The 26,058-nt window shown below is 28.0% G+C and overlaps 3 protein-coding genes across 3 annotated transcripts in view; 2 read left to right on the forward strand and 1 right to left on the reverse strand.

Moving 5' to 3' along the window:
- Positions 1–26,058, forward strand: part of LOC107445174 (uncharacterized) — a 90,782-nt gene that overhangs the window by 14,921 nt on the left and 49,803 nt on the right. The window lies entirely within an intron of this gene.
- On the reverse strand, positions 9,371–16,348 carry LOC107445177 (thiol S-methyltransferase TMT1B). Its single transcript, XM_043047422.2, has 4 exons — positions 16,330–16,348; positions 15,007–15,080; positions 10,643–11,176; positions 9,371–9,692 (listed from the first exon to the last, which is right to left on the reverse strand). The coding sequence occupies exons 3-4, from the start codon at positions 11,159–11,161 to the stop codon at positions 9,456–9,458; spliced, it is 756 nt and encodes a 251-aa protein (XP_042903356.1). The 5' UTR covers positions 11,162–11,176; positions 15,007–15,080; positions 16,330–16,348; the 3' UTR covers positions 9,371–9,455.
- LOC107445179 (actin-binding Rho-activating protein) lies at positions 16,371–24,178 on the forward strand. The gene is made up of 3 exons (XM_016059525.3): positions 16,371–16,560; positions 18,359–18,703; positions 22,507–24,178. Exons 2-3 carry the CDS (start codon positions 18,365–18,367, stop codon positions 22,717–22,719), a joined length of 552 nt encoding a protein of 183 aa, XP_015915011.1. The 5' UTR covers positions 16,371–16,560; positions 18,359–18,364; the 3' UTR covers positions 22,720–24,178.

Consider the following 26,058-nt stretch of genomic DNA (forward strand, 5'->3'; position numbering starts at 1 on the left):
TTAAACAAAAGGTAAAAAGCAAAAAACATGCTATATGTTTGACATAATTATAAAAATTTCGATTTTTACTCCCTGGAGCATATTTCAAAAAAAAAGAACCTATTTACAAAAAATAGTATAATATGGTTAGTATGATGGTTAATATGGAGTATGTCTCCCCGACGATGCAATACAGGCCGTACAACGCCTAGGCATGCTGAGTATCAAATTATCAATCTGATCTTGGGGAATATTACACCACCCATCCAGCAATGCCCTCCGAAAGTCCGGTAGACACGTGAGAGAGGGTTGACGGGCTGCAATTCGTCGGCCAAGCATATCCCACACATGCTCTATTGGATTCAAGTCCAGTGAGTATGATGGCCAATCCATACGGGAGATATCCTCCGATTGAAGGCATTCGTCTACAATGTTTGCACCGTGAGGACGGGCGTTGTCGTCCATAAACAGAAATTCAATGGCACCCCGAAACTAACGTACATGTTGTTCCAGAATGACATCCCTATAGATGTGGCCTGCCATCGTTACACTCTGAACATGCAGGTCAATTCTGGAATCAAGAATAATTCCTCCCCAAGCGAGCCATCCTGCACCACTGTAGCGGTGTCGTTCAATGGTGTTATCTTGGTGGTAACGGGTACCTGGCACTCTCCATATGAAAGTCCGGCGAGAATCAGACTGCAAAATAAGCCTGGACTCGTCGAAAAACATCACACAAAACCACTGTTGCGGTGTCCACAATGCATGCTCTCTACTCCAGGCTAATCGCAGGTGACAGTGAGTTGCGGTAAGTGGAACACATCTGACAGGCCTGCGAGCATATAGACCAATGTGCCCTAAGCGTCTGTACACGGTCTGCCTTGAAACTGTCGTACCGGTAGCTGAAGAGAGCTGACGAGACAGGTCTGATGCTGTGCTCCGTCTGTTTCTGTTGGCAGTAACTGCCAAATGCCGGTCTTCATTCGGCGTTGTAACTCGGGGGCGACCTGTGCTGTAACGTCTACTCACATTATCATCATCTTGGAATCGTTGCCAAAGACTGGAGTTGACCCTCTGGGTGATTCCAAGTTCCTCGGATACTTCCAGCTGGGTACGTCCACATTCCAGTCGTCCGATGATTCTGTCACGTAAAAAATCATCCAAATGCTTCCTTTGTGCCATAACTATGCGGTTATTGCACAGAAAGGCTTTTAAAGCGCTTATGAACAATTTTACTTCTTTGTCACCATTACTTATATACCCCTCTCTTACACTCTCGTCATTGTGACGTACTACCAGCGTCATCTAGTGGTTTCCTGTAATTTGCATATTCTTCTTCAGGATGTGTGTGATAATTCTACAGGTGAAATTTTAATTTTAGAGTTTGATTTTCGTGTGATTCTGAATTATCTTTAATTTATGGACATGAGTGTATTTTAAAAGTGGAGTTTTAAATGGTGATAGTTCATTGCGAAATTTTGTAATTGCGTATTTTGTTACGTGTGGCAATTTTTATTTCTTTAGTTTCTCATTTTTAGTCCACTGAATATGGCTTTTAAAATATATATATAAATTCTTGATTTTTCGTGTTTTCTGCATTCCAGTTTTGTGTCTCCTGGTTTGTTTAGGCCAGAAAATAGTCAAAGTTTCAATTGGCGATAAAACTTGCTGAAAGTGGTCAGAACGCAATTTATAGTTGAAATTGTCATCCTATACATAAGACCAGCTAAAATTTGAGCACTTTCAATAATGGAAAACTGGTCGAAGTTTTGACTGCATGATTTATCTTTTCTTTTTTGATGTTGTTGTTGTAGTTCATTCACGTCGCTCTAGAGCTGCACAATGGGCTATTGGCGACGGTCTGGGAAACATCCCTGAGGATGATCCGAAGACATGCCATCACAATTTTGATCCTCTGCAGAGGGGATGGCACCCTCGCTTCGGTAGCCCAACGACCTGCACGCGAAGTCGAGCCCTTTACGGTAGCACAGTTTAACGAGGACCCATACCGCACACCCTCGGTCCCTACGCAGACTAATCCAAGTGGTCACCCACCCGCACACTGACCGCAGCCAGTGATGCTTGACTTCGGTGATCTGCTGAGAACCGTGTCTTAACGATCAGTCCACTGCGGGACCAGTTCTTTTTTGAAGAGTAATAATTATTTATTTTTATGTTTGAATTTAAATTTGATTTTCCGTTAAGTAAAAGCATGCGTTTAATATAAATTCTTCAAATAAAAAGGAAATAATTGTTTACTTATTTAAAAAAAAATTTGAAGACTTTTCTGAAGAGGAAGCACAACTGTGCTTGCAAAGTTATAATAAATGCCAGTGTTTCTCAATACTTTAAGTCTCGCAACTAGCATTATAAATATTGAATGAATCTATACAACTTCCGTTTGAGTAAATATGTAAAGATTATATTTGCGTTCCGATAGTTCATAGGCAGGGTTCGACATAGCCTAATTGTGAGGGCCCCTCTCTACTTCAGTAATGAAGAACCGAACTTATGGAGGTATTTAAATTTTCACCTCATTATACATATATAACAAGAAAATTGACTAGAACCTAAAATGGCTATGCCCCCCCCTCCAATGGTGAGATGAAATATCGTTCTGTCCATTTTACCGATTTTCTGACAATTCTATGTCCATCATGTCAAATGCAGTTTTCTGATTGTTAACTTCTAGCTGCGTCTACCTTATCATCTAGCTGCGAAAAATGCATATCCTTGCTGACATTAGGGCGGAATTCAGCTAAATTTTAGCACTTATGATGGCTCAATTAAGCCAATCAGAAGATTGTATTTTTATAAACATATCACATTTTGCGACACGTAAAAGTGCAGGCTTTTGATTGGCCAAATTTGTCCATCGAAATTGCGAAAATTTAGCTTAATTCCGCACTTGAAAGTCATGAATTTACGAAACATAGATTTTTTATGTTCACACTATAGAAGAATGAAAAAGCTAACATAAAACTTGACTGATTTTACACTGTACTGATATTTTGCTTAAAAAAAGTTCATTAAAGGAAAAAACCTAAAATAAACTTTCTATTTGATTTGGGGCCCCTCTGATGTGGGGTTTAGGGCAACTACTCCGTAGTCCGTATGCCTCCTCCTTAATCAGGCTCAGTTCATAGGAAAATCTAATATTGGTAGCGAAACTAGGACAAAATTCGATTATTTAATAAATTTTTGACCACCATTATGTTATTTTGTGGGGGAAAAAATTTCTTTGAGAATAGTGCCCAACCAGACCTCTAGACGTTAAAATGGTAAAGGAAATTACTGCTGAGTTAGTTCTTTTAAACTCATTATTGGTAAATTGAAAAACGACAAATGTGTCTTTTAAAATGTGTAATAAGGACATTCATTCATAACATAATATCTGCGATAGATAAAGTAGTAAATAAAAAGTCTAAAATTGCAATTAAAGTAAAAATTAAGAAGTTACTTTTCCATATAAGAAGATTCTTTTGCTTATTCAAAAGTTTAATATTTTGTCTTGAAACTACACATAAAAATGTGACATTTGTTGTCCTCTTGCCAAAATTTACAGAAAATGTTAGATTGATAAATGAAAGAAATATTCTATTTGTCTATTTTAGCCCTGTGTTCTCACTAGCCCCTGTCTCCCCTATATGTTTCAAAATTACATGTTTTTTTTTTTTAATTTACATGCGAGATACCATGCGAACCAGTTCACTTATAGACAAACAATTTTTTAAAACCCATAATTATTCTCTCTGCCGAAGTATTTACACTGAAGTCGATGGGTTTACATAAACATAATTATAAATGTTAAACATTTTTACAGCTAAAAAGTGAGTTTTTTTTTTTCTACCAAATGTTCATTTCAGTTCTATAGTTTGAATACTTTTAATTATCGCGATACCTTATTTTATTTGATTGGTAACGTCACACTGAAGCCACAATGGGTTGTTGACAATGGTTAGGATATCAGCTTAGTAATGATCTGAAGACAATCCTTGCCTATCCTGATATCCTGAGGGCCATCGTTGATCTATTGCAATTTAGATACAGAAAAAATAGAAGATTGATACATTAATCGATATAGGTTTAACGTTCCTGAACTATCTACCAATTTATTTGAAAAAAAATTAAAATTCAGTTATTAGTTTTAAAATTATTTTAGTATTTGTGGCGTAACTACCACTATAAATATTAATTACCAATTCACTAGTATATAAAACATGTTAACTTGATTCTATCACGAGGTACCTTTTGATAGATGAAGGTTGACATAGTCGATAATTAATTCCCCACATTGGTGACCTACGGATGTGATAAGAAATTGTCAATATAGATGGCTGAATCCACATTAAACAGTTGATTTGCTTAAAAAAATATACTGCTCAAAAAAAAAAAAAAAAAAAAAAAAAAAAAAGAAATCCGGTGAAGTAAATAAATTCTCCCGGTTAATAAACAATAATGAGCGAAATGCTAGAAAAAAAAATAATAATAGCGAAAAGCTATAAAAAAAATGATGGGAAAAAAATAGCGAAAAGCTATAAAAAAAATGATGGGAAAAAAATAGCGAAAAGCTATAAAAAGAAGAAGAAAAAATAAAAATATGATGAGCAAATATTTATGTAAATAAATAAACAGCATGAATCAACTAGTGGAATTCATTCATCGAATTCTATCACAGATACAATTCTGGAAGGGAAGTAATGTGGCGTAACAACCACTATAAATATTAAATACCAATTCACTAGTATATAAAACATGTTAACTTGATTCTATCACGAGGTACCTTTTGATAGATGAAGGTTGACATAGTCGATAATTAATTCCCCACATATTCACTAATTCAGGATTCATAATTTCACCGATTCATTAATTCACGGTTTTTTTGTTGTTCTTTTCCCTCTTTATTCACTTACTGTATTAAGAATTATTCAATGCAATTATCGCAATTGCCTTTGCGATGCTAATCCATAATGATGCACTGAAAAAATTAAACAATAACTTCGATCGGTACTTATAACAAAACCCTTCAACATTTGAGTTTTTGCATCATTTGTTAGTAGCAGCCAATTTAAGCCGAATTTTTTTTCGTTTTTTTTTTTTGAAATAGAATTCATATAAGAACTTGATAAAGATTTTGGAGCATGACCATTTATTTATCCGACCTTTAATGTACGTTAAAATATTTATAAGTAGCGGTGAAAATAAAGTTATTTGAATTTTAATAAATTCAAGTATTAACACACTATGTTTGTTATACCCCTGGAAAAAATATTTTCTGAAAACCTCTTGTAGAATTTTTATCAAAACTGCACCTATTACCATAATAACAGTAAGCGTTATCTGAGAATGACGATTTTCTTAAACGAATTTCCTATTAACCTTATCTCGTTTAACTTTGCTTTTTAGCACAGAGTTTATTTTATTTTATTTCATATAATATCTACAATTATCAATATTAGTAAAGCATCACCATCAATAATAATATGACGATCTTTAACGACTCCCTAAATGAATAAGTATCTTTTCTCCATTATTTTTGTTTTTTACTACATAATTTATTTTTTTTAATTTCAATTAACATATTACCAAGATTAATTAAGCATCATTGTCGTCAAAGTAGTATGTCGATTTCTTACGGTTCTTCTAGGCAAATAAATACATTTCCTCCATTACCTTGTTTTCTAGTACATAGCTTATTTCCTTTATTTAAATATGTTATTAAATATGTTACATATATTACCTAAATTAATTAAGCATCACTGGCGTCAATAATATTATGGCGATTTTTTACGTTTCTCCTAAACGAATTAGTACCACATTCCCATTAATTTTACCTTTTAAATACATAAATATTTTTTCCATCAATTACCATTGATTTTAAATAATTAATTTTATAGAAATATGCTTCAAAAGAATATAAATAAAAAAAGGGCGTGGTATCAGATAACTTTAAAAGTGAAATTAGACCACACGGGCTACTGCGTAATGTTGTTCATTGAATTTATCTGACATAACAAATATAAAATTCGTGCAATACGTAAATAATACTTAAATATGTGCAATAAACTAATTTTTTGATTAGATAGAGCTAAAAGCTAGCAATTATCACTGATTTTATTTTTAAAGTATGTGAAAAAATGAATCATCTACAGTTAAATTTAAAATAATGGCTAATGCTTAACCCATCAGAAAATTCCATTTCTATTTTCACTCATCCCGATCAAACGGTTCGTCGTAGAATGCTTTAATGTTGAGAGTGACCTTCCTCGTGCTTCAAACTACTATTATGCCAAATTTCATTGATTTCGGTTGGATGGTTTAGGAGTCTATAAAGGACACATCCACCCACACACAAATATTCATTTATATACATAAAAATATATATCCAAGAAATAAAAAACAAAAATAAATAAATGCAAACGTCAGAATAAAATCAGAATGTATTAGAACTCGAAAACCACAAAAATATTTAAAATTATTTCATTAATAAAACGGCATATGCATGTAAAATTGCATATAGCAACATCTAAATTTATAACAGTGCTTTCAGAAAATTTGGCGAACAAAAAGGGCATTTCTTTACTAGTATGATACGTATATATTGAATGCATTCAAGTAAGCAAAGTTTCATAATAGATAAAAATCATCTAACTAATACTATCCCTATGGATTTCAAATTTTGTAAGTCGTAAATAACAATATACTACCACCCAAATATTATGAAATTAGTATGATTTTTATTGTAGAATATTCTTGAATTAGTAATCATATTATAACCCACATATTAGTAAAATATATAAATATGTACAATACATAATACACTGACCCATTAACTTATATATATAACAAAAAAAAGAGAAAAAAACTTTTTTTTAATTATATTAAAACGTTTAAAAATCCAAAACCATAACTGAGCTTTGTGACTTTATATATATATATATATATATGCGAACCCACAAGTATTTCATCAAACATGTAAAATTATTGACATGTCAAAAAGTGGTTAATCGAATGCACGTTTTGAGATTCACTACAATTAATAAAACATATTTATAATTAATAAATATTATGATTTTAAAAAACAAGCGAAATAATATGGTATATAACGTGAGTTTAAATAATCAACGGCGTTAACTGCTTTAAAAAACAAGCGAAAATCAGAAGCAACAACTGCCAAAAAATCGAATGTATCATCACGTCAAATAATGAAGTCGAATGCACAATTTAAATTTCCGTAATCGTAATAATATCGTACGGAATATAACACAATTTAAAAAAATTAACGGCAATAACTGCAGAAAAACTCACGAATTTTGCACTGTGTAATAAAATAGGGTTATTAAAAACTGTGAGAAAATATTACCAGAGACTGCCTCCCTACTTCAAAAATATAATCTAAACACCGCATGGATTTACGACGCAGTTCAGCGTATTGAAAAGTGATACTCAAATGCCAAAATTTTATGTCATATAACTTAAAAATATCGATTTGATTTAATTGAAGGCAAAAAAAGACGACAAATATAAAGCCAAATCAAGGATAACAAATTGGAATTTGTACTTTAAAAAAAAAGGAAAGAACACCATTTTATGAGAACACCAAACAATCTCTTAAGTACTTGTGAGCCAATTTTTGGAATTACTTCTCGCATTATGAATTTATTAAGGAATTTTTCTTTGAGTATCGTGGTGTCGAAGAAGAACTTATAGAAAAAAAATGGGAAGAGGATGCTGGTAATAAAGGAAAAACTTTATCGTTAACAATATTTCGCAAAAGTTATGAAAAGTAAATTTCAGACTGGCGGAACTCCGTGAAAATTCTGTCAGAAAATAAATTTTTGATTAAATCCGCAAATCAACAGTCAAAAAATTAGCAAAATTCTGCTAATAAGCGGGAAAATCACATGCCTGTATATTTATAAAATATACCATACATATATACATAAATGATTTCTTTTTCAAAAAACGTCACTATTTAGCCAAATCACTATTGGATACATCCCTATTTTGGACATTAGGCAACCGGCCAAAGATTTTGCTGCACTGCTACATTTTAACCTAATACATGAATTAATTGCCTAACAAAACAAAGTCTTGATCACATTTTTTTTGACAGTCATAATAAAAAAAATTACTTACATCGTTTTCTACAATATAAAATACAAATAAAAATATATAAACTAGCAACAGAATTGATAAATAGTATAAAATAGAACATAATTGCTAAACCATTTAAACTTCCAATTTCAACAAAAACAAAAAAAATATAACAGTAAATTTGCTTCACATGCAAAATATTTCTTAACATTTGGCATGATATTAACTCATTCTTCACAATTTAAGTTTAAGCGAAACTTACTTGAAATATGAAGCTTTTGGTTTCATAAAAAAGATCAGCCCCTTTAAGAAGAAACACAAACAGTATCTCAAAAACATACTGAATTAGGTAATTAAATTTTTGAGATTTTTGAAAAAACTAAAATTTATAGTTTTCTTAATCGGAAAAAAATTTTTTATAACCAAATAATAAAAAATAATTAACCTCAGCTAGTTACTCTTTTAAAATTTTGCCCTATTTATTGAAAATGTTACTATTTTGGTAACATTTAGAATATTATGGGGCAAAGAAATTTGATGGGACAAGACCTTCTATTAAACAAAAAATGACGTAACAGACACCTAATTCAAATAATTACATTTTGTAAATAAGTATTATATAAATGCATTAGCAATCGATATACACATAATCCAAAAAATTTTCAGAATAAATAAATATATATTCTGAAAAATATTATATTGTCAAAAAATACATGTACGATCATGAACAATATGAGTAAAAAAATTTTATTAAAAAATAATAATCTAATAATAAAAAATAATTAAGCTCAGATAATTAATTTTACTGAAAATGTTAACATTTTGGTACCATTTAGAGTACCATGTGACAAGGAAATTTTATGGAATAAGACGTTCTATTAAACAAAAAATAATGTAGCAGACACCTAATTCAAACAATCATACTTTATCAATAAGTACATAAATGCATTAGCAATAAAACGATACACATAATCTTAAAAAATATTAAAAATAAGTAAATATATATTCAGAAAAATATTTATATTGTCAAAAAATACATGTATCAGAGATCATGAACAATATGCGAAAGAAAAATTTATAAACATAGTACTCACAATAAAACAAATAGCTGCTGATGCTAGAATGCATGCCATGAGTTAGAAAGAAAGAAAAAAAGAAGAATTATTAGAGAAAATATTGCACGTAAGAAAAATTTCAGCTAATTTAAGCCGATTCAGAATTCAATAAATGAAAATAGAGAAAAAATGTACTATAATAAATAAAAAAAAGTGTACTATATAAATTTTTCCCTTGGTGGTGTGAGAAAAGATTTAATTAACTACCACGATATTTCAATAAAATACAGTGAAAGACAATGCGTAAATTAAGAATGTTTTGTTTCATTTAGTAGCAACTCCGATAATGTGTGGGCGAATAAACAATAATAGGGAAGGTGAGTAGCTAACATCACACTGAACATCACTAAATCCAGCATTTTTAATTGCATCTGCTGTGTTGCGATTTGGATAACACCCGTCACAATAAACAGCCCATAAGGGAGCAGCAAATCTTTGTGCAAGATGACCACCTTCATTTTCAGGGTAAGCAACATGTTCCAAGAAAAGAAACTTTCCTCCCTGTTAAAGACAAATTTTTGTAAATATTCTGCATTAATCATAATTTATATACAAAAAAAGAGTTTATTAAATGTAGATAAATCATTTTTTAGTAAAAAGTACTAATATAGTTATTAAAATTTCTATGAATTTTTCCAAAGTAAGGAACAGAAATATTCTAAAAACACATTTACTATATCTCCAAAAAATAAACTTAGTATAATTAATATTTTAGCTTCATGTTTTCACTCACAAATCATAAGCACAGGTATTAATGTTCCTAGTCATAACAGTATGTATGTAATTACGTAGAATTACGCAATTTAGTAGATGCTTTGGGTTTTGAGTTACAAAATTAAAATCTTGGTTTCACAATTATATTTTTATTTTAATAAGTTTTTTATTCATATATATTGTATAAAATAAAGAATTTACCCCCAAAACCATTGGGATTGAGTCCTAGAATGTTAAGATCCGATCATTAGATCAAAAGTTTTTCAGGGTGGTCCTATTTTTTGCACACTGTACATCCTATTTTTCATTTGTTATTTTTAACAAAATAGTTAAGACTTTATAAAAAACTGAAGCTAATTTTAATTAATTTCGGACATAATAGTATTGTTTAAATAGATTAACGCAGTACAGAATATGCATTGTCAGTACATAATAAACTGTTTTCATGATGCATTGGATAAGATGAAATTCGGTTAACATGAAATAATTATTATTGTCCCGCCAATTTCGTATAAAGGAGGTACGACTACGTATTACATTAATCTCAATTTTAGTATTTTCTAGACTAAATTACTCTCCTTATTCCCGCTATTCAAAAACTTGTAGTTTTTCAGATAATTAAAACCATAAATATTGTACAAGCTAAATTATAAACGAAAATAAAAAATATCTTATAATATTAGCAAAATAAATGATAATAAATTTGATTTGAATACATCACAGAAGAGTGAACTTACAGGTTTAAGGACCCTTTTGACTTCTTTCATGACAGACTCTATATTCTTGACTGAACAAAGAACATGAGTACTGATTACCACATCATAAGCAGAATCCTCAACTTCATTCATGTCTTCAGCCCAATTTAAAACTGTTCTCACTAACTTCACTTGAGGATACTTCTTTCTATTATTGTGGAAAATTTGAAAAAAACTTGGATTCATATCAAGGGCCGTGAGATTCGAGTTTTCGGGATAAAACTGGAGATTCGCTCCCGGTCCAATTCCAATCTCTAATATGTCTAATGGAATGGATTTATCTCGATTTGGAAGATGTTCCTCTAACAATTCAAAAAGCTTTTTTCGTTTGGCCATGAATTTGTGACTACACAATGGGCCCATCACTTTACCAAAGAAAAAAGAAAACCAGCCATTTCTAAATGTTTTGCTCAACAACAGTAGCAAAACGAAGGGAGATAATACAGTTAAAGATGAAATCCACCACAGAGTTGTTACAGCCAAGTAAGCAACAACCTCCATTGTTTTATGTGAATTCTATAAGTAAAAACATAATTATTAGGCAAAGTATAAGCTGTTTGCACTTTTCATTAATTAATGGAAATAATTCATATTCGGGAAAAGGATATACAATCAGAAATATAGTTTTACTGACTGTTAAGAATATAAAACTTAACACTAGTTAAAACTAATATAAAATTTCAGATTCACCTGATTTAATAATTAAATAACCCTACTTCATGAGTGGAAATATCAGAAAAGAATTAAAAATTTCAAACAAATAAATTTATATTTTCTTAGAATGAATTATACACATTATCACGGTATCAGAAAACCTCTAGCAATTAAGCTTGAGCTGCAGATCAGTCCATCTGCAGATATTTTTTTAGCTTGGACTTACAAAATACAGACTTAACAAAATATTTAAATACTATTCCTCTTCTAGTTTTGAATCTGAGATATTTTGATTTGATATTTTGATTTCATTTTACGTTTAGAATAATCTGATTTGATATTTAAATACTTAACTATTGTTTCAACTACATTTCTTTTTACTTTTAAGTATTACTGTATAAGCTTCAAATTAAATTTTAAAAAAATAAGATTTTGTGTTAATTCTTTTAAAATTCTATATTTATGAGTGCAAATTTCCCTTTATGTAAAGTTCACTATATATTGGAGAACCAAGTTTTTCCAATAATAGTCCGAAATTTTTTTTTATCTTTAATGATATATCTTAGAAACATTTATAACATTAATTATGAACTTGATACCGTTTATTTCCTTTAGTTATTTAGATGATTTATTCCATATTTCCTTTTAAACATTACAACTATGTAAGTTTCAAATTATATTTAAACATCATTTTTGTACTTAATTTTTATCTACTATTTGCAAACTTAAATTTTGCGATAAATTCAGTTAATCTAATTTTTACAACATCAATCTCCACCTGATTGTGTTTGGGTCAAAGACAAATTTGTGGCAAAAACTGAAAGATAATAAAAATCATGCAAAAAAATATTAAAAGTTAAGTATAATTTATATAAATTTTTAAACAAAAACTGATTTTTGAAAAAATTTTACAATAAGCAAAGCATTTCAACTCTTCCATATATAATTAAATTCTCACGTACATAAAAATTTTATACAACATTACAAAATAAACATCATAAAATAAATGTTACAAAATACAAATTTTCCTAAAATTTTGCTTATGACTGGAGTAACAAGTGGAACAAAATGCAGAGTTGGTTTAAAAAAAAAAAAAAAAAAACATATTTTCTTTTTAAAAAAAAAACTTTATTTAAAACAAAAGGTTTAAATAATATTTTGAATCCTAAAGTAAAAGTAACCAAACCATTACAAAGTATTCAACAAACGTCTTTTTAAACTATTAATGAATATTTTGAATAAAGAATTCAAAAAAAATTTCACTTTTCCATTAATATGCAAAGATGACAATAACCTATTTATTACTTTATAACTCTATTTAACATGCAAATAAGCACTTAATATCTAAATGTTGTTTTAGCAGGGTTCCCACTCAATATCAGAAAAAAAATTCCTTGACTTTTCCAGGTATATTAGGTAAATTTCAATGAAAATCAATACCATATTTTATTTATACTACGAAATTTTTCATCAGAAAATTTTAATTCTTTTATTTGTAATGCCAACCATTTTCCATGTAAAATAAATATCATTATATGAGGAAGGAAGCATTTCAGTTTGTCTAAAATGTGAAATTTTTACAATAAATAATTGTAATAGATGTTAGAATTATTTAACTCAAGTCTCAAAAACTGAGTACTGTTACTGAAAATTTTAAGACTCGTTTTTTTCCAGGTATAATAAAGGAAGTTTCCAGGTTCTTGCAAAAAAATTGCAACTTTCCCTGACCATTCCCTGATCTTTGGAGTTGAAATAAAATTCCCTGGCAATTCCAGGTTTTCCCTGTTCTCCCTGACCCGTTGGAACATTATTTTAGTAGTACATGTATAAAAAAAAGTTTCCCCCTTCATAGTCAGTGTGCATAAAAATTTAATGTTTCAGCATTATTTATATTAGTGTCATTATTTAACAGTACAATTTGTAACATTAATATTAATTGTTATAAGGTAATTTCTTGGTTTTTTTTTTAGAATTTATTGTTACAGATTTTAATACAAAGGAGCATGATATACTCAAAACAATGTATTTTTTCAATTAAAAATATTTAAAATTAATAAAATTATGAAAAGGAATATAATTGATAAATGGGCTACATAAATATAAACACATATATTAGTAAAGGTAGTTTAGTCTTAACAGTTAAAAAAAACCTAAGGATAAATTACTTTTTATCATTCATTTTAAAATAATGGATCTTTAAATATAATGCTTTTATTGATGCATTGTAGTGTTAAGAAGCAAAAAAAATACTCTAAAAGTATTTTAAATGAATTTTAAACAACAAAAATTTGTTTACTGAAGTAACAGAAAATAAATTTAAAATTAAATTAAAAAAATAAAATCCAGAAAAATACCTTTTTGACAATTGTAAGCATTATGTATCCCTAACAAGTATATAAAAATAAAGCCCCTTGTACTAATGATTTCAATTTACATCAATGTCTAACTTCAGGTCAATAGCAAACTATATAAGTTGCTAAACATTGTACCTTTTTTAAAGTGCATCAATTGTCCCAATAGCAACAAAATCAATTGTCCCAATGGAAAATCAATTGTCCCAACTAGCAACAAATACATAATATTTCTTTAATAATTTTAAATCAATTGATAATTTTTAATGCATTTAAAAATTTCCAATCATTTTACATTTTTTTAAAAAATATTTTATAATATTACTGAGAAGTTTTAAATGTTATTCAAACATAAAAAAAATAATCCAAATTAAACAACAATTAAAGCACAGGATTACAGACCATCTACAAATATGTAAAATCAATCTGATATGTACAAATCAGAAATCAAATTAAATAGAGAATCAAAAAAATATTTCTAATTTAAATTAATAATTATAAATGTATAATCACTAAATATTTAAAATAATGCAAAGAAGGACAAATAATCAAGTGCAATATTGGTGAAAGCTATATTTAAATAATTATAAGTACTTTAAATAAGCTGATTTTCAAGGGGAAAAAAATCAAGATAAATTACTTGATACAAAATTATTGGTTTGTGTTTTTTAAGCAAGCCATTAAATTTATATTACTCACTCAAATTAATCTTGTTTGATCAGATGTATGTTCGTGAGATTTATATTCATACGAGAACCTGCATATACATTTATTCCATTAAACTAACTAATGCTACAATAAAAATTACTTTTCATTAAAGTCACACAGCAAGTACCAAGATAAGTATACAATAAAATAATAAACATAGTGCAAAGAAAAATGTAGATTGGTATGGAAGATGGTATTTTTTTTTTTTTTTTTTTTTCAAATGACGATTCCTATAATGATTCTNGTTTTTTTTTTTTCTTTTTCAAATACTTTACTAGAATAATTATTAAGAAAAATATCAATTTTTTAAACTAAACTGCTATCTAAATTAGAATGGACACTTTTCCGTTAACCAAGTGCAAGTAAAAAGTCATCAAAAAATGTAGACCTCTGCCAGCTTTTCTTAATTTTATTTATTTTTTAAACACTAAGGAATTAAGTAAAAAAACTTAAATTATATTTTAAAAAAATTATAAAGTTGATTTCCTTACTGGTCTTAACCAAAACTTTTATGATACAGAGATACAAAAAGATTTTGTTTGTCGTTTGTGCTTTCAACTACATCCATAAGCAAGTACAGAATTATTGAACAATACAAAAACGAAAAAAGAAAGAAAAAAAGAACAAGAATACCTTTAAGAAGATAAAATCCTGAAGAAAAGCAATGTAATAGAAATTTCTTCTGGCAAATTTTGACACACTTGAAACTGAAAAATAAAATAATCACATTGACAAATACATTTGAACCAGATATTTAGGTAAAAAAAATCAATTATTAATTAATCAATCAATTTATATACCAAATAATAATTAATCAATAATAATCAAATAATTATCAATAAATAAAATCAATTAATTGATAAATATTTAATCTTAATAATTAATTATCATTTACTTAATCTTAATAATTAATTATCAATTACTTAATACTTAATCATATTTTACATCTTGATCTATTTTACATCTTGAACTTAGATAAAATAAACTAAAATCTTTTATAAAGTGAACATCACTTATGTTTGTAAACACATTTATCAGCCTATTATCTTAGGAAACGAAGACACAAACTGTGTATAAAAAATAAGCTAATTACAGAGCCAAGAACAAAAGCAAGGAAAAAGGATGAAAATTTTTACATAATCTTGATATTGAATAATAATACTTGAAAATTAGGCGCAAAATAAGTGCCAGATGAAATCCAAGAGCAATTTAAAGCATACAATATTTTATCAAATTCTGGTAAGAAATACATCAATATAGTTAAGTCTTTTCATAGAAATTTTGAACTTGCATTCACCACAAAATGCCAATCTGCAAATTATTAAAAAAATTTAATCACAATAAATATTTATTTAGAAGAAGTTGTGATACACTTGATGAAAATTGATGGCTATGAACACTATACTACATACAAATAAATTTCAGTAAATGTTTATTGTTATTCAAATATTTCTGTAGCAGTAAAATGTCATATTTTTAAACAAAACTAAATTATTTGAATTTAAAATAATTTAAATTGAAAACAGTAATTCCCCCATTGTATATATTACAGAAGAAAAAATAGAATATTGGCCTGCAATGGAATTGGTTTAAATTTGATGTAACGATTGACAGATACCAAACATTTATAGAAGTTAAAAATTAAAACATGACATAATAAAAGCATTATTCCAACTTTTCAAAAAATTTATTATCTAAAAAATAAATATGATAAATCTATAAATTGATTTAAATTTTGCAAATTTAAGTTAAACTTATTTAAAATTAACTAAATCGAAGGGATCTCTTACTCAAAAACAGAAACAGCGTGATAGCATCATGGAATTTGAGTTACGCAAGCTAAGATTCAGTTTCCTGTTTTACATTTACGAACCTTAAATTACTAAACAGTGTTTCAGTTGAACTGATTTAATCCGATCAAACAGTTTGATACTTTCTCTCAATATTTTTACTTACGAAAACTTTTCAAAGATGATTTTACGAACTTCTCTCCACAGATCGCAATGAACTAGGAGGACTCAGCAACAAGATCTATTTGTTGACATATTTTTATGTATGTCAGATGTTTATATTTTGATTGATCTTCGTGAGTAAACTGCTTGACGCAGAAGTTATAAAAAGATTTTTTGAAGCAGACTACCTAAGTTTTTCCTGATTACTCAAGCATTCAACCTAAGAAATTTCCACGTAAGTAAATGGAATGCATTTTATTGTTTCAATGTTAAATGTTGGTTATTTTGAACATACTAATAAACCGAAATGTCTTTTCTCAATACTTAGTAGGTTTTTCTGTTACTGGCTCTCTAACAATTTTTTTTACTATTTTGAAAATATTGAAGTGGCACTTTCTTATCCCACTGTTAATTTGAAACTCTTTTAAATAATGATATTTGAAATTAACTTTGTCTGCCTTTGTTTTTAGAACTATGTCTTTGTATATTGTATTGTGTATTTATATTTAGAACTTTGTATTTACTATGAAAGTTTGCTATTGGTTTGATTTTATGTTACTTCACTGTACTTTTATTCTAAAATTTCAATATGAGCTAAATTATTTCACTTCAATATCTTAGACTGCTTCGAAAGATTTTCTGTGTGTTATTTTATTGTGTTTCAAGTATTGAAACTGTTTTATTTCTAATTCATTGTCCAACATATTTGGCCATTGTATGTCACGTGTGATGCAGTGCTTTATAAAATTGTTTCCCGCAGTATCATAATATGTGGATTTCCGTATTGGTACCTGTGTCAAAATAATCACTATGTCTTGGCATGTTCCGTGCAGTGGCCTACAATAAACCAAGAAATACATTACTGAAGGGGATTGACTCAAAGGGTATAACTCGTAGCCATCCCTGGGCAAACCTCTACATATTTTTCAAAAAAAATTTCATCTTTAAAATCTCTTTGGCACTTTGTCAATTGCAGTTGATGCTAAGAGGTAGTGACACTGTCAATTTATGCAAAATCACTTCTAAAGCATTGTGATATATTTCGTACACTAGAATCAAAGAGATTTATATATATTCTCCAGAAGTAAAACCTTGACAACTGAAGTAAAAAATAAAAAAAACCTGGTAGGCTAGATTATTTTATTATAATTTTTTGTTTAGACTTCCCAATTACCATAATGAAGTTGTTCCTTATTACTCAAAGATAAATAAACTGTGATAAATGATAATTTTTCTTTCTTGAACATATTTAAAGTATGATGAACTATAATTTTGTTATTTGAATGATATACCTGTATAATATATCAATAGTTTGTGTTGGTTAAAAGCAAATGCTCGTACAAGAGTTAATATTGCAAATATAAGGTATACAATTTATTTATTTAATATTAATATTTACAATTTTCTTTGGAGCATTTTATTTTATCTTGCCACTAAAGTTATGATATTTAAAGTAAAACATTTCATTAACAATCTGTTCTAGATTGTGGTCGACACTGCACATAAGCCGTACTTACTTTCCAAATAGGTTAGTACAATTTATCTTAAGCTAGGCTGCTACAAGCTATCACTTGGGATTGAATCCTGGTCTTTCTCACTGAAAGCTCAACTAATAAGCCATTATGGCTCATCATGCTATTTGGTGAGTTCAAAGTTTGGGCTACCACGTTCAGCTGCCAATTATTTCTTACATAAATTTAATAAATTTCTCATTGGAGATGCATTTGATCATTGTTAGTAATTTGTAATTAATAATACTAAAATACTGAAGCAGAAAAATATTGGCAAGAAAAACTTCATGTGCTTCTTGACTTATACTTTAATTATGAATCAAATGTACTTTTTATTATCAAGTATAAATATCTGTAATTTTTACAGTTTTGTTTTATGTGTTCTGATTAAATGTTTTGCTAGTTTTTATCATTATTAAAATTTAAAATTATTCTGCTTTATTTTAACAATATTGTTATTGCAACTATTGATAAGTGATTATTCAGCGAAGAAAATTAATATTTTTTTTTTAATACTCTTAGGTTGATATGGAAGGCTGTAGCAAAGCTCCAATAAAAATTTACGGTAATGATGCACTGTCAGCAAGAGTTGCTGCATTTCAGCAGAAAGCTGATCAACATCAAAAGAAGCAGAAGTCAAACCCTTTCTCTTCTTCCGGCTCAGTTTCTGGGATGGCGAAACCAATATGGGATAAAAATGACCCTCGTTATGGTAAACCCGAAGAAGGATCTAAAACTGCACAACGAGGTTTGGCAGCTGGTTCCCACATAAGCAATGAAGTTACTTTTCTGTGTGAAATGATACATGAGTATGGCTATCCTGATGAAGATGGTACAGTTGCAATAACTTTTGGAGAGCTTTTTCAAGTATGTTTATTGATTTTTGTTTCGAAACCTCTTGAGATACATAAAAGTAGAGGTATAGTTATTTTAAAATGTTCAATATCTCTAGGAATGTAACTTGTCGAAACAATTATAAGCAAAAACTTGTGATTTATGTATAAATTCCTATATACAGTAGGGAACCGATTATCCGGAACGATCGGGACCATCGCTATTCCGGATAACTGATTTTTCCGGTTTTCTGAATCGCTACAAAAAGCCGTTTTTTTATTGTTAAACCCAACTAAAAAAAAAATTTTTTTTTAGAAATAATCTTAAAAAGAAGAAAAAACGATGGAGTCATACACTAATGATTATTTCCAAATGATAATAAGGTAAACATCTTTCAAAAAAGAAAGAAAAATCCTAAAATCTTAGGAGGAAAAAAAATTTTTTTTTTTAAATGGCTGGAAAATTTATCGAATTTCGTTCCGGTTTTTTGGTTTTCCGGTTTTCTGATTTCCGGATAACGGGTTCTGTACTGTATCTGCAAAATTTTATTATGATAAGTAAATCCAGTGATTCCATTTGGTTTAGAAACTACAGGTCCTTAGGACTTTACCGAAAGCAGGTCCCAATTTGAAATAATATAAATCTCTTCTTTAAACATATTCATAAAAAATGGTTTATTCGTGAAAAAAATGCAATTGGTAATTGATTCAGTAATAATAATTTAACAAAAAAATTTATTTTCTCCTTTTATGAATGCACTAAAATAAAGTTTAATTTAATTGTGCCTCTATAAATCTGCTCAGACTCTATTTTTTTTCTTCTTTTATTGCTAGGGAATTATGTGACCTGGAAACAAGTTGTAACTTATTTTTCGCGACGACTAGTTTTGAGATATTTGATACGCCATAGCATGTATGAAGAATCACTGGAAATGCATAATATACAAAAATTTTATAAAATAAAGTACCTAAATAAGGTATTTTCTATATCAAGACTTGATTGCACCAATTACTATTGTAAAGGGTGCTAAAGGGTTTTTGTACTATTAAAATTATAAATAAATATTCAATTGTTTTCTCTTGGTGGCTGCTGGTTATGCCCTTTTTGTCGGTCCACTTCTTTGATGTTTTTTTCCTTCATTCCACTATCAAGTTATTAACGAAATTATATACTTTTTCTGTACAGGTACCAATATGGAAAATTTTCTGGGTTGATTATCTTTTATATTTATTTCAACCAAAAATAACAAAAGTTGCCAATCTATACATAATTGTTAGTTTACTTTTTTCCAATAAACTATCAACTGTACAACACTTAGCCTTTATTGAGGATTAAAGATTTCATATCAAAAATTTTTCTTGAAATGTCAAAATGAAAGATTCATAATAGAAAGTAATACAAAACCACTTTACGCAATTGCAAGTCCGACAGTTCAACATATATTTTTGTTGGATACCCTCACACGTCGGCATTCTTGGAAATGACCATGCTGATATCATAGCTAAAACTACTCAAAACTTAAGCAGTAATCTCTTGACATGTTTGGACCTCAAACACATTTGTAAATCTTCAGTTCATCAAGCCTGGAAAAATCATTGGAATAGACAAAATAATTATAAACTACATGAAATTTATCCTAATCTTTAAAATTGTAAGACATTAACTGTTGATCGCAAAACCCAGACTTTAATTAATAGACTACGTATCGGGCATACTCGTTTTACGCATATGCATTTACTGGTAGCCGAACCTGCACCCAGCTGTACTCTATGTCAAATTGACATTTCAATTAAACACATATTAACCAACTGCAGACGATTCAAATATTTGAGGAAGAAACTTTTCAGCAGATTTTATCCCAATCTTTCATCTCTACTTAGTGACCCTATGCATCACAATCTAATCAAGTTCATCAAAACAACAGGACTGTATTCACTAATATAAGTAAAATAAGTAAATGTATTCACTAATATAAGTACCTAGTGACTGGCTCAGTATAGCCACTTCTGGCTCTTGTGCCATTAAACTTTAACTAACCAACCATCATAATAGATAATCCATATGTTAGTAATTGAGAATTCACTCTATATAATTAAAATATAAGTAAAATATTAATGATCTGAGAGCACTCTGTCTATGAGTCACCATCTTGTTTAGTCTTTATTATTTGAATAATTTGAATGAACTCGAATTTTTAAAATTAATTGTATAATAGTTACCAAACTTTTCTTAAAAAGTATGGTTCATTTTTGATATAATTATGCTTTTGTGTTTAAAATGAGTGTTTAAAAACCTATTAAATATTACTGCTAGCTATTGTAAATTATGGTTTTGCCCATTGCTTAGGTCAGTGTTCCCCAAACTTATGACTTTTGGGTACCCTTTCTAAATTTTTCGTAAGGCTGTGTACCACTAATAAAAAAATTTATTTAATTTCACGAAAGTTAATAATCACAACTGGCTGTTGACACCACTAATTATTAACCATTAACTCTGCAAAAAATAGCCAATAGAAAAATACGTAATCATAAATTTTCATGGCTAGCTTTGTTTTTAATAAAATATTTTGAAATTTTCGTTTGTTGCATGATATTTCGCATAAGAACGCGTACCCCCGCTAAACTGTTCCTGTACCCCTGGAGGTACGCATACCACACTTTGGGAAACACTGGCTTAGGTAAATATAGTTGGTACATAAAGTATCATAATTGTGTAAATTCTGGTTGCAAACCATAATAAATTTAATTCAACTTCTTTAAGAGAAAAAGATGTTTTGTTTTACTATTTTTGACAACTATTGTTCCTTTCATAAATCGTTTTTTCATTGGATTTAATTAACAAAACTACAAATTTTTATACTTACCACTAAATTTCAACACGGCACAAACACCAGCTATTTTTTTTAAACATTCCCAATATAGTCAAATTTGCTTATAAGGACTGTGAAGGGACCTCAAACATTTAAGTTCTTGTTAAATTTAAAAGCATAATAGTTACTTTATTTTTTATTTCTGTTCGATATGAAAAAAGTTAGTTAATTTGCTTTGAACCATCTTATTGTCTCTTCGTTATGTTATTGTTCTACAAATCCGAGACGTGGCTCAAAAAAATGTTCTGCTGAATTTTTAAAAAAATTAAATTGAAGTTTCTCTAAGCACCCAAAAGCCATTAAGTAGGTTTGGGGGAGTTTAGCTTGAAATTATCTGCATCCTTCCTTATCGTCATCACTTTCATTATCTTTTCATCAGCTTTAGTTTAGATTTCAGACTTAATACTAAGAAGCAATAACATTATCACCAACAGATATGTAATTTTCAAATTCTTCTCAACTCATTTCCATGTGTTTCTTGGATTTATGATTATTTACTAACTTTCAGTTGCGTTAGAAATGTTAAAAGAATTTTTTTAAGAAGAGGTTAGCTGAGCCAGCAGAAATGTAAGAATATATAAATTTTATGAATTACAGAAAGTTTGCTAGCTGAAAGTGAGCTATGTTCTAATAAATTTTACATTGTACCAACCAAGTATTTCCCATTTCCTTGTTAAAGCTGGATTCTCGTTAAATCAGAGCTCATTATAAATGAGTTTGCCTGTATATATATTGTTGCCAGGTTACAATTTTTTTAATTGAATGCTTTAATTAAATATTTGGCAAACTATGTTTTTTTATTTTCGATTCTCTTATTGGAAATAATTATATGTGTTCATAAGAAGAGCATTACTCTGTAACAAAATAAGTTTAAGTTTTTCTTTGTATAATTAATTTATACATACTTCTTTTTGTAAATCTTATGCCTTTATTATCTGTATTTAACTATAGTATACATATTTTTCAGATATACACTTCAATATCAAATAAAGTTGTTGGAATTCTTTTAAGAGCTCGTAAACATGGTCTGGTTCAATTTGAAGGTGAGATACTGTTTCAAAGAAGAGATGATGATGTCATTATCACACTTTTAAAGCCTATCAGTGAGATAGTTCCCAGTAGAATTATGAAACGTAAGCATGAAGAAAATTCTGCTGTTATGTCACCAGAAGAATATTAAGTTTGCTATGATTGCATAAGCTGATAAGTTGCACATGTTTGTAATGAGCTAAGGCGAATGTTATTGCTAATATGGCAGCTATTCATTTGATGCAGAAGTTATTTTTAGTCAGTTATAAGCTTGGTACTGTACAGTTTATTAGGCATTTATTTTTTAAGTATTTTTGGTTAGTAAGTGTGTGTGCTAATTTTTGGCTGTTAAACATCATGAGAGTTTTCGTTTCATAAATTATATGTTTTAATAACATATCATTTTATTTTATATACATTTAAAATGAAAGTTCATCAATATTGTGGTTTTGGAAAGAGAAAATATTGTGGTTTTAAACTGAACAACATTTAAACGAAAATATGAAATGTTCAACTTTGTTGAATATTATAGTAACTTAAGTTAAAAAAAAATAATAATAACTTTCATTAATAATAATACATAGTCTATCAGAGTTGAAAATGTTTACTATTACTTCCACGAGCACAATTTTTAAAAAAAAAGCTAATTACTGTTTTTATCAGAGCAATTGAAAAAAAAAACTGTTAAAAATATTTTATATCCTTTAGTAGTTTGAAAATGTGTCTAAACTTTTTTTTATTATATCTTTTTTGTGAAGAACAACTATTTATTATCTAACTTACCCATGAATCATGTAATTTATTTGCAATAAGTGTGTTTTTTCAGCAATATTATGTTTATTTATTTATTTTTTGTTTTTTAGCTGTTTTTAAAATATTTCAAAAAATTATATCAATTGCATAAAATTAAATTGTAGGACTTTTCAAATATTGGTCATTGATATATTGTAGTTGTTTGCAAAATATATTTTTACATAATCTTTAATAACTCTTGTATGTTGAATTTATTTTGATCTGTTATTTAATAGTGCATATACTGTATCTGGATCTTTAACTATGCCTATGTTTCTATAACAACAAAAAAAGTCATTTTTGAAATTTGCTTATTATTTTATTGTTATTTATTCTCATATGTCTCATTTTTTCTGTTCTGTTATTTATTCTCATTTATTGTTTTTAAATATTTATTTTTAAATATTTATTTTTAAAAACAATAAAATAAATGAACTTCTAAAAATGTTGAGATTAAACTTAAACAAATGGTTCACTAAAATGAAAAAAAAAATTTTATCTCTCTTGTTATAACATTTAATTAATAATAACTATTACAAGCGAAAATTATACAATAATTAAGAAAAAAGTAACAGATTATATCAATATTATTAATTATATGTTTGTTTTGATTAATCTCAAAATATTAATTTACCTTTAAGGAAAGTTTCATAGTTTTAAGCCCTTGTTTATAGAAATAAATGCCAAGATTATGTCAAGAAAAGTCTAAAATAATTTATTAAATTATTAAAATTTGATTCACCCAAGTCTTACTTCTGTGGTAGTTTAGTATTAAGTATGTGGTTATCTCATGTTATTTTGTATTCTAATTTTGTAATTTATTTATTATTGCATTTATTATTTAGTTGATCATAAACAAGTTCAATAAAATAACAAGTTTTTGCAAGTTATGACCCCAGAATTTGTCCCAATGTTTTTAAGATGCATAATTTTTCCTTTATTTTGTATTCTTCAAGACTTTAAAATTATGCTTTATTTTTGTATTACAAAAATAACTCTTAATTTAAAACAAATGTTCTTGCTCTTTTATTTATTTTTAAATAGCACCATAATATAAAACAATCCCTATTTTTTGTAATTCGAAAAAGCAAGTATATTTTTTAAATTTGCCTAAGTCTAAAATATTTAAAATCCTCTTAGGTTAGAAAAATAAATATGAGCTAATACAGACAAATGAATTGTACTATAGAATAAAGCTCAAAGCATATTTTCTTCTATACAATACAAGGAAGTTTGGCATATTTTAAACAAATGCATTATATTTTATGAAATTTTAATAATACAGTTTTATTTTTAAAAAAAATATTTAAGTAAAAAGATAAAACCATGTTAACCAGAAGTATGTGTATCTATCATTCAAGTTTTTAAAAGAATCATGAATGTAAAATTTTGTTTTCTCGTCTACAAAATCTTATTTATTTCTGTTGTAAAATTAACATTTAGGAATTCTATTTAAAATCATCAGACAGGAGTATGTTTGCAAAAAATTAGACATATGACAGACTTTTAAACTGTAATTTTCTGACTTGCATTTTTTTTTTCATTGTTATTACTTTTTGTCTCTTGTTGATTGTTCTTATTCGTTTTGTCTCAGACCAATATACCTCAGTTTGTCTTTTAAGGTTGAATAGTATTAACTATTAAGTTCTTAACTTTATTTTGTTTCTTGCTGCACTCTTTTTGCTTTTCTAGTTTTTAACCCTTTGATGCAGATGAGACCCTAGTGTCCCTTTTATATATATTTTTTCTGACACTCTAATTAAATGACTAGAAAGTATAAAGACTAATTAAACAACTAGAGAAAATATATTTTGGCATTTTTAATTATGAAAGCAGTCTATTAGTTACTAAAAAAAATCTATTAGATTATCGGAATTATATTTGTCCTAAAACACAAAATCCAAAAAAAAAAGTAGATGATGAATGCCTGTTTTTCTTAGGTCTAAATAATTGCAAATTTGAAAAATTATTTTCAGGAAGTGAACCATGTTTGGATGATTTTACCTTTAACACAGAAAAGACACCAGTCTTTTATGCTCATAATCATAATGTCTTTTATAATCATAAATATTTAAAATGCTAAATATATTATTTTTTACTTAAATTAATACAAAATAATAATAAAAAAAAGTATGAAAAATATGTTTAATAAAAATTCTGTGTCAAAGGATTAATAGCATTAATGCTAAATATTGCTATTAATTACTTTTATGAACCTTTGTACTTAACATACTACAAAATAATAAATAACTATAGTGAGCTTAAGGACTGTTATACCAAAGATTGTGGTAAATTATTATTTTGAGTTCTGTTTCAATTTTTATTATTATTTTATATCTACATAAAAAGTATTTATATATTTATGTAAATTATGAACAAATTTTGAAGGTGTCTTTAAAAAAAGGAAAGTTGTTGGTGCTTCCGTCTGTGATAAGTTGTTTGTGATAGATGTTTAGTTGTTTTAGTGTCTGACTGCCTAATATCGCATTATCATAAAGCGATCTTTGCAAAGTTTGTGTTTTAGTTTACAGAAAATTTATTTATTCTTATATACATAATATACTTAATATTTATTTTTCTCCTGTGCAATATAACTCTAGTTTTCTTCTATTTAAAAGCTTCAATTTGTTATTGGAATGTTATTAAATAAAATGTTTTGATTTCAATATTTTTATGAAAATGTTTGTTTTAATCTTAC

Source organism: Parasteatoda tepidariorum, chromosome 3 (assembly GCF_043381705.1).
Source record: "Parasteatoda tepidariorum isolate YZ-2023 chromosome 3, CAS_Ptep_4.0, whole genome shotgun sequence".
Lineage (NCBI taxonomy): Eukaryota > Metazoa > Arthropoda > Arachnida > Araneae > Theridiidae > Parasteatoda > Parasteatoda tepidariorum.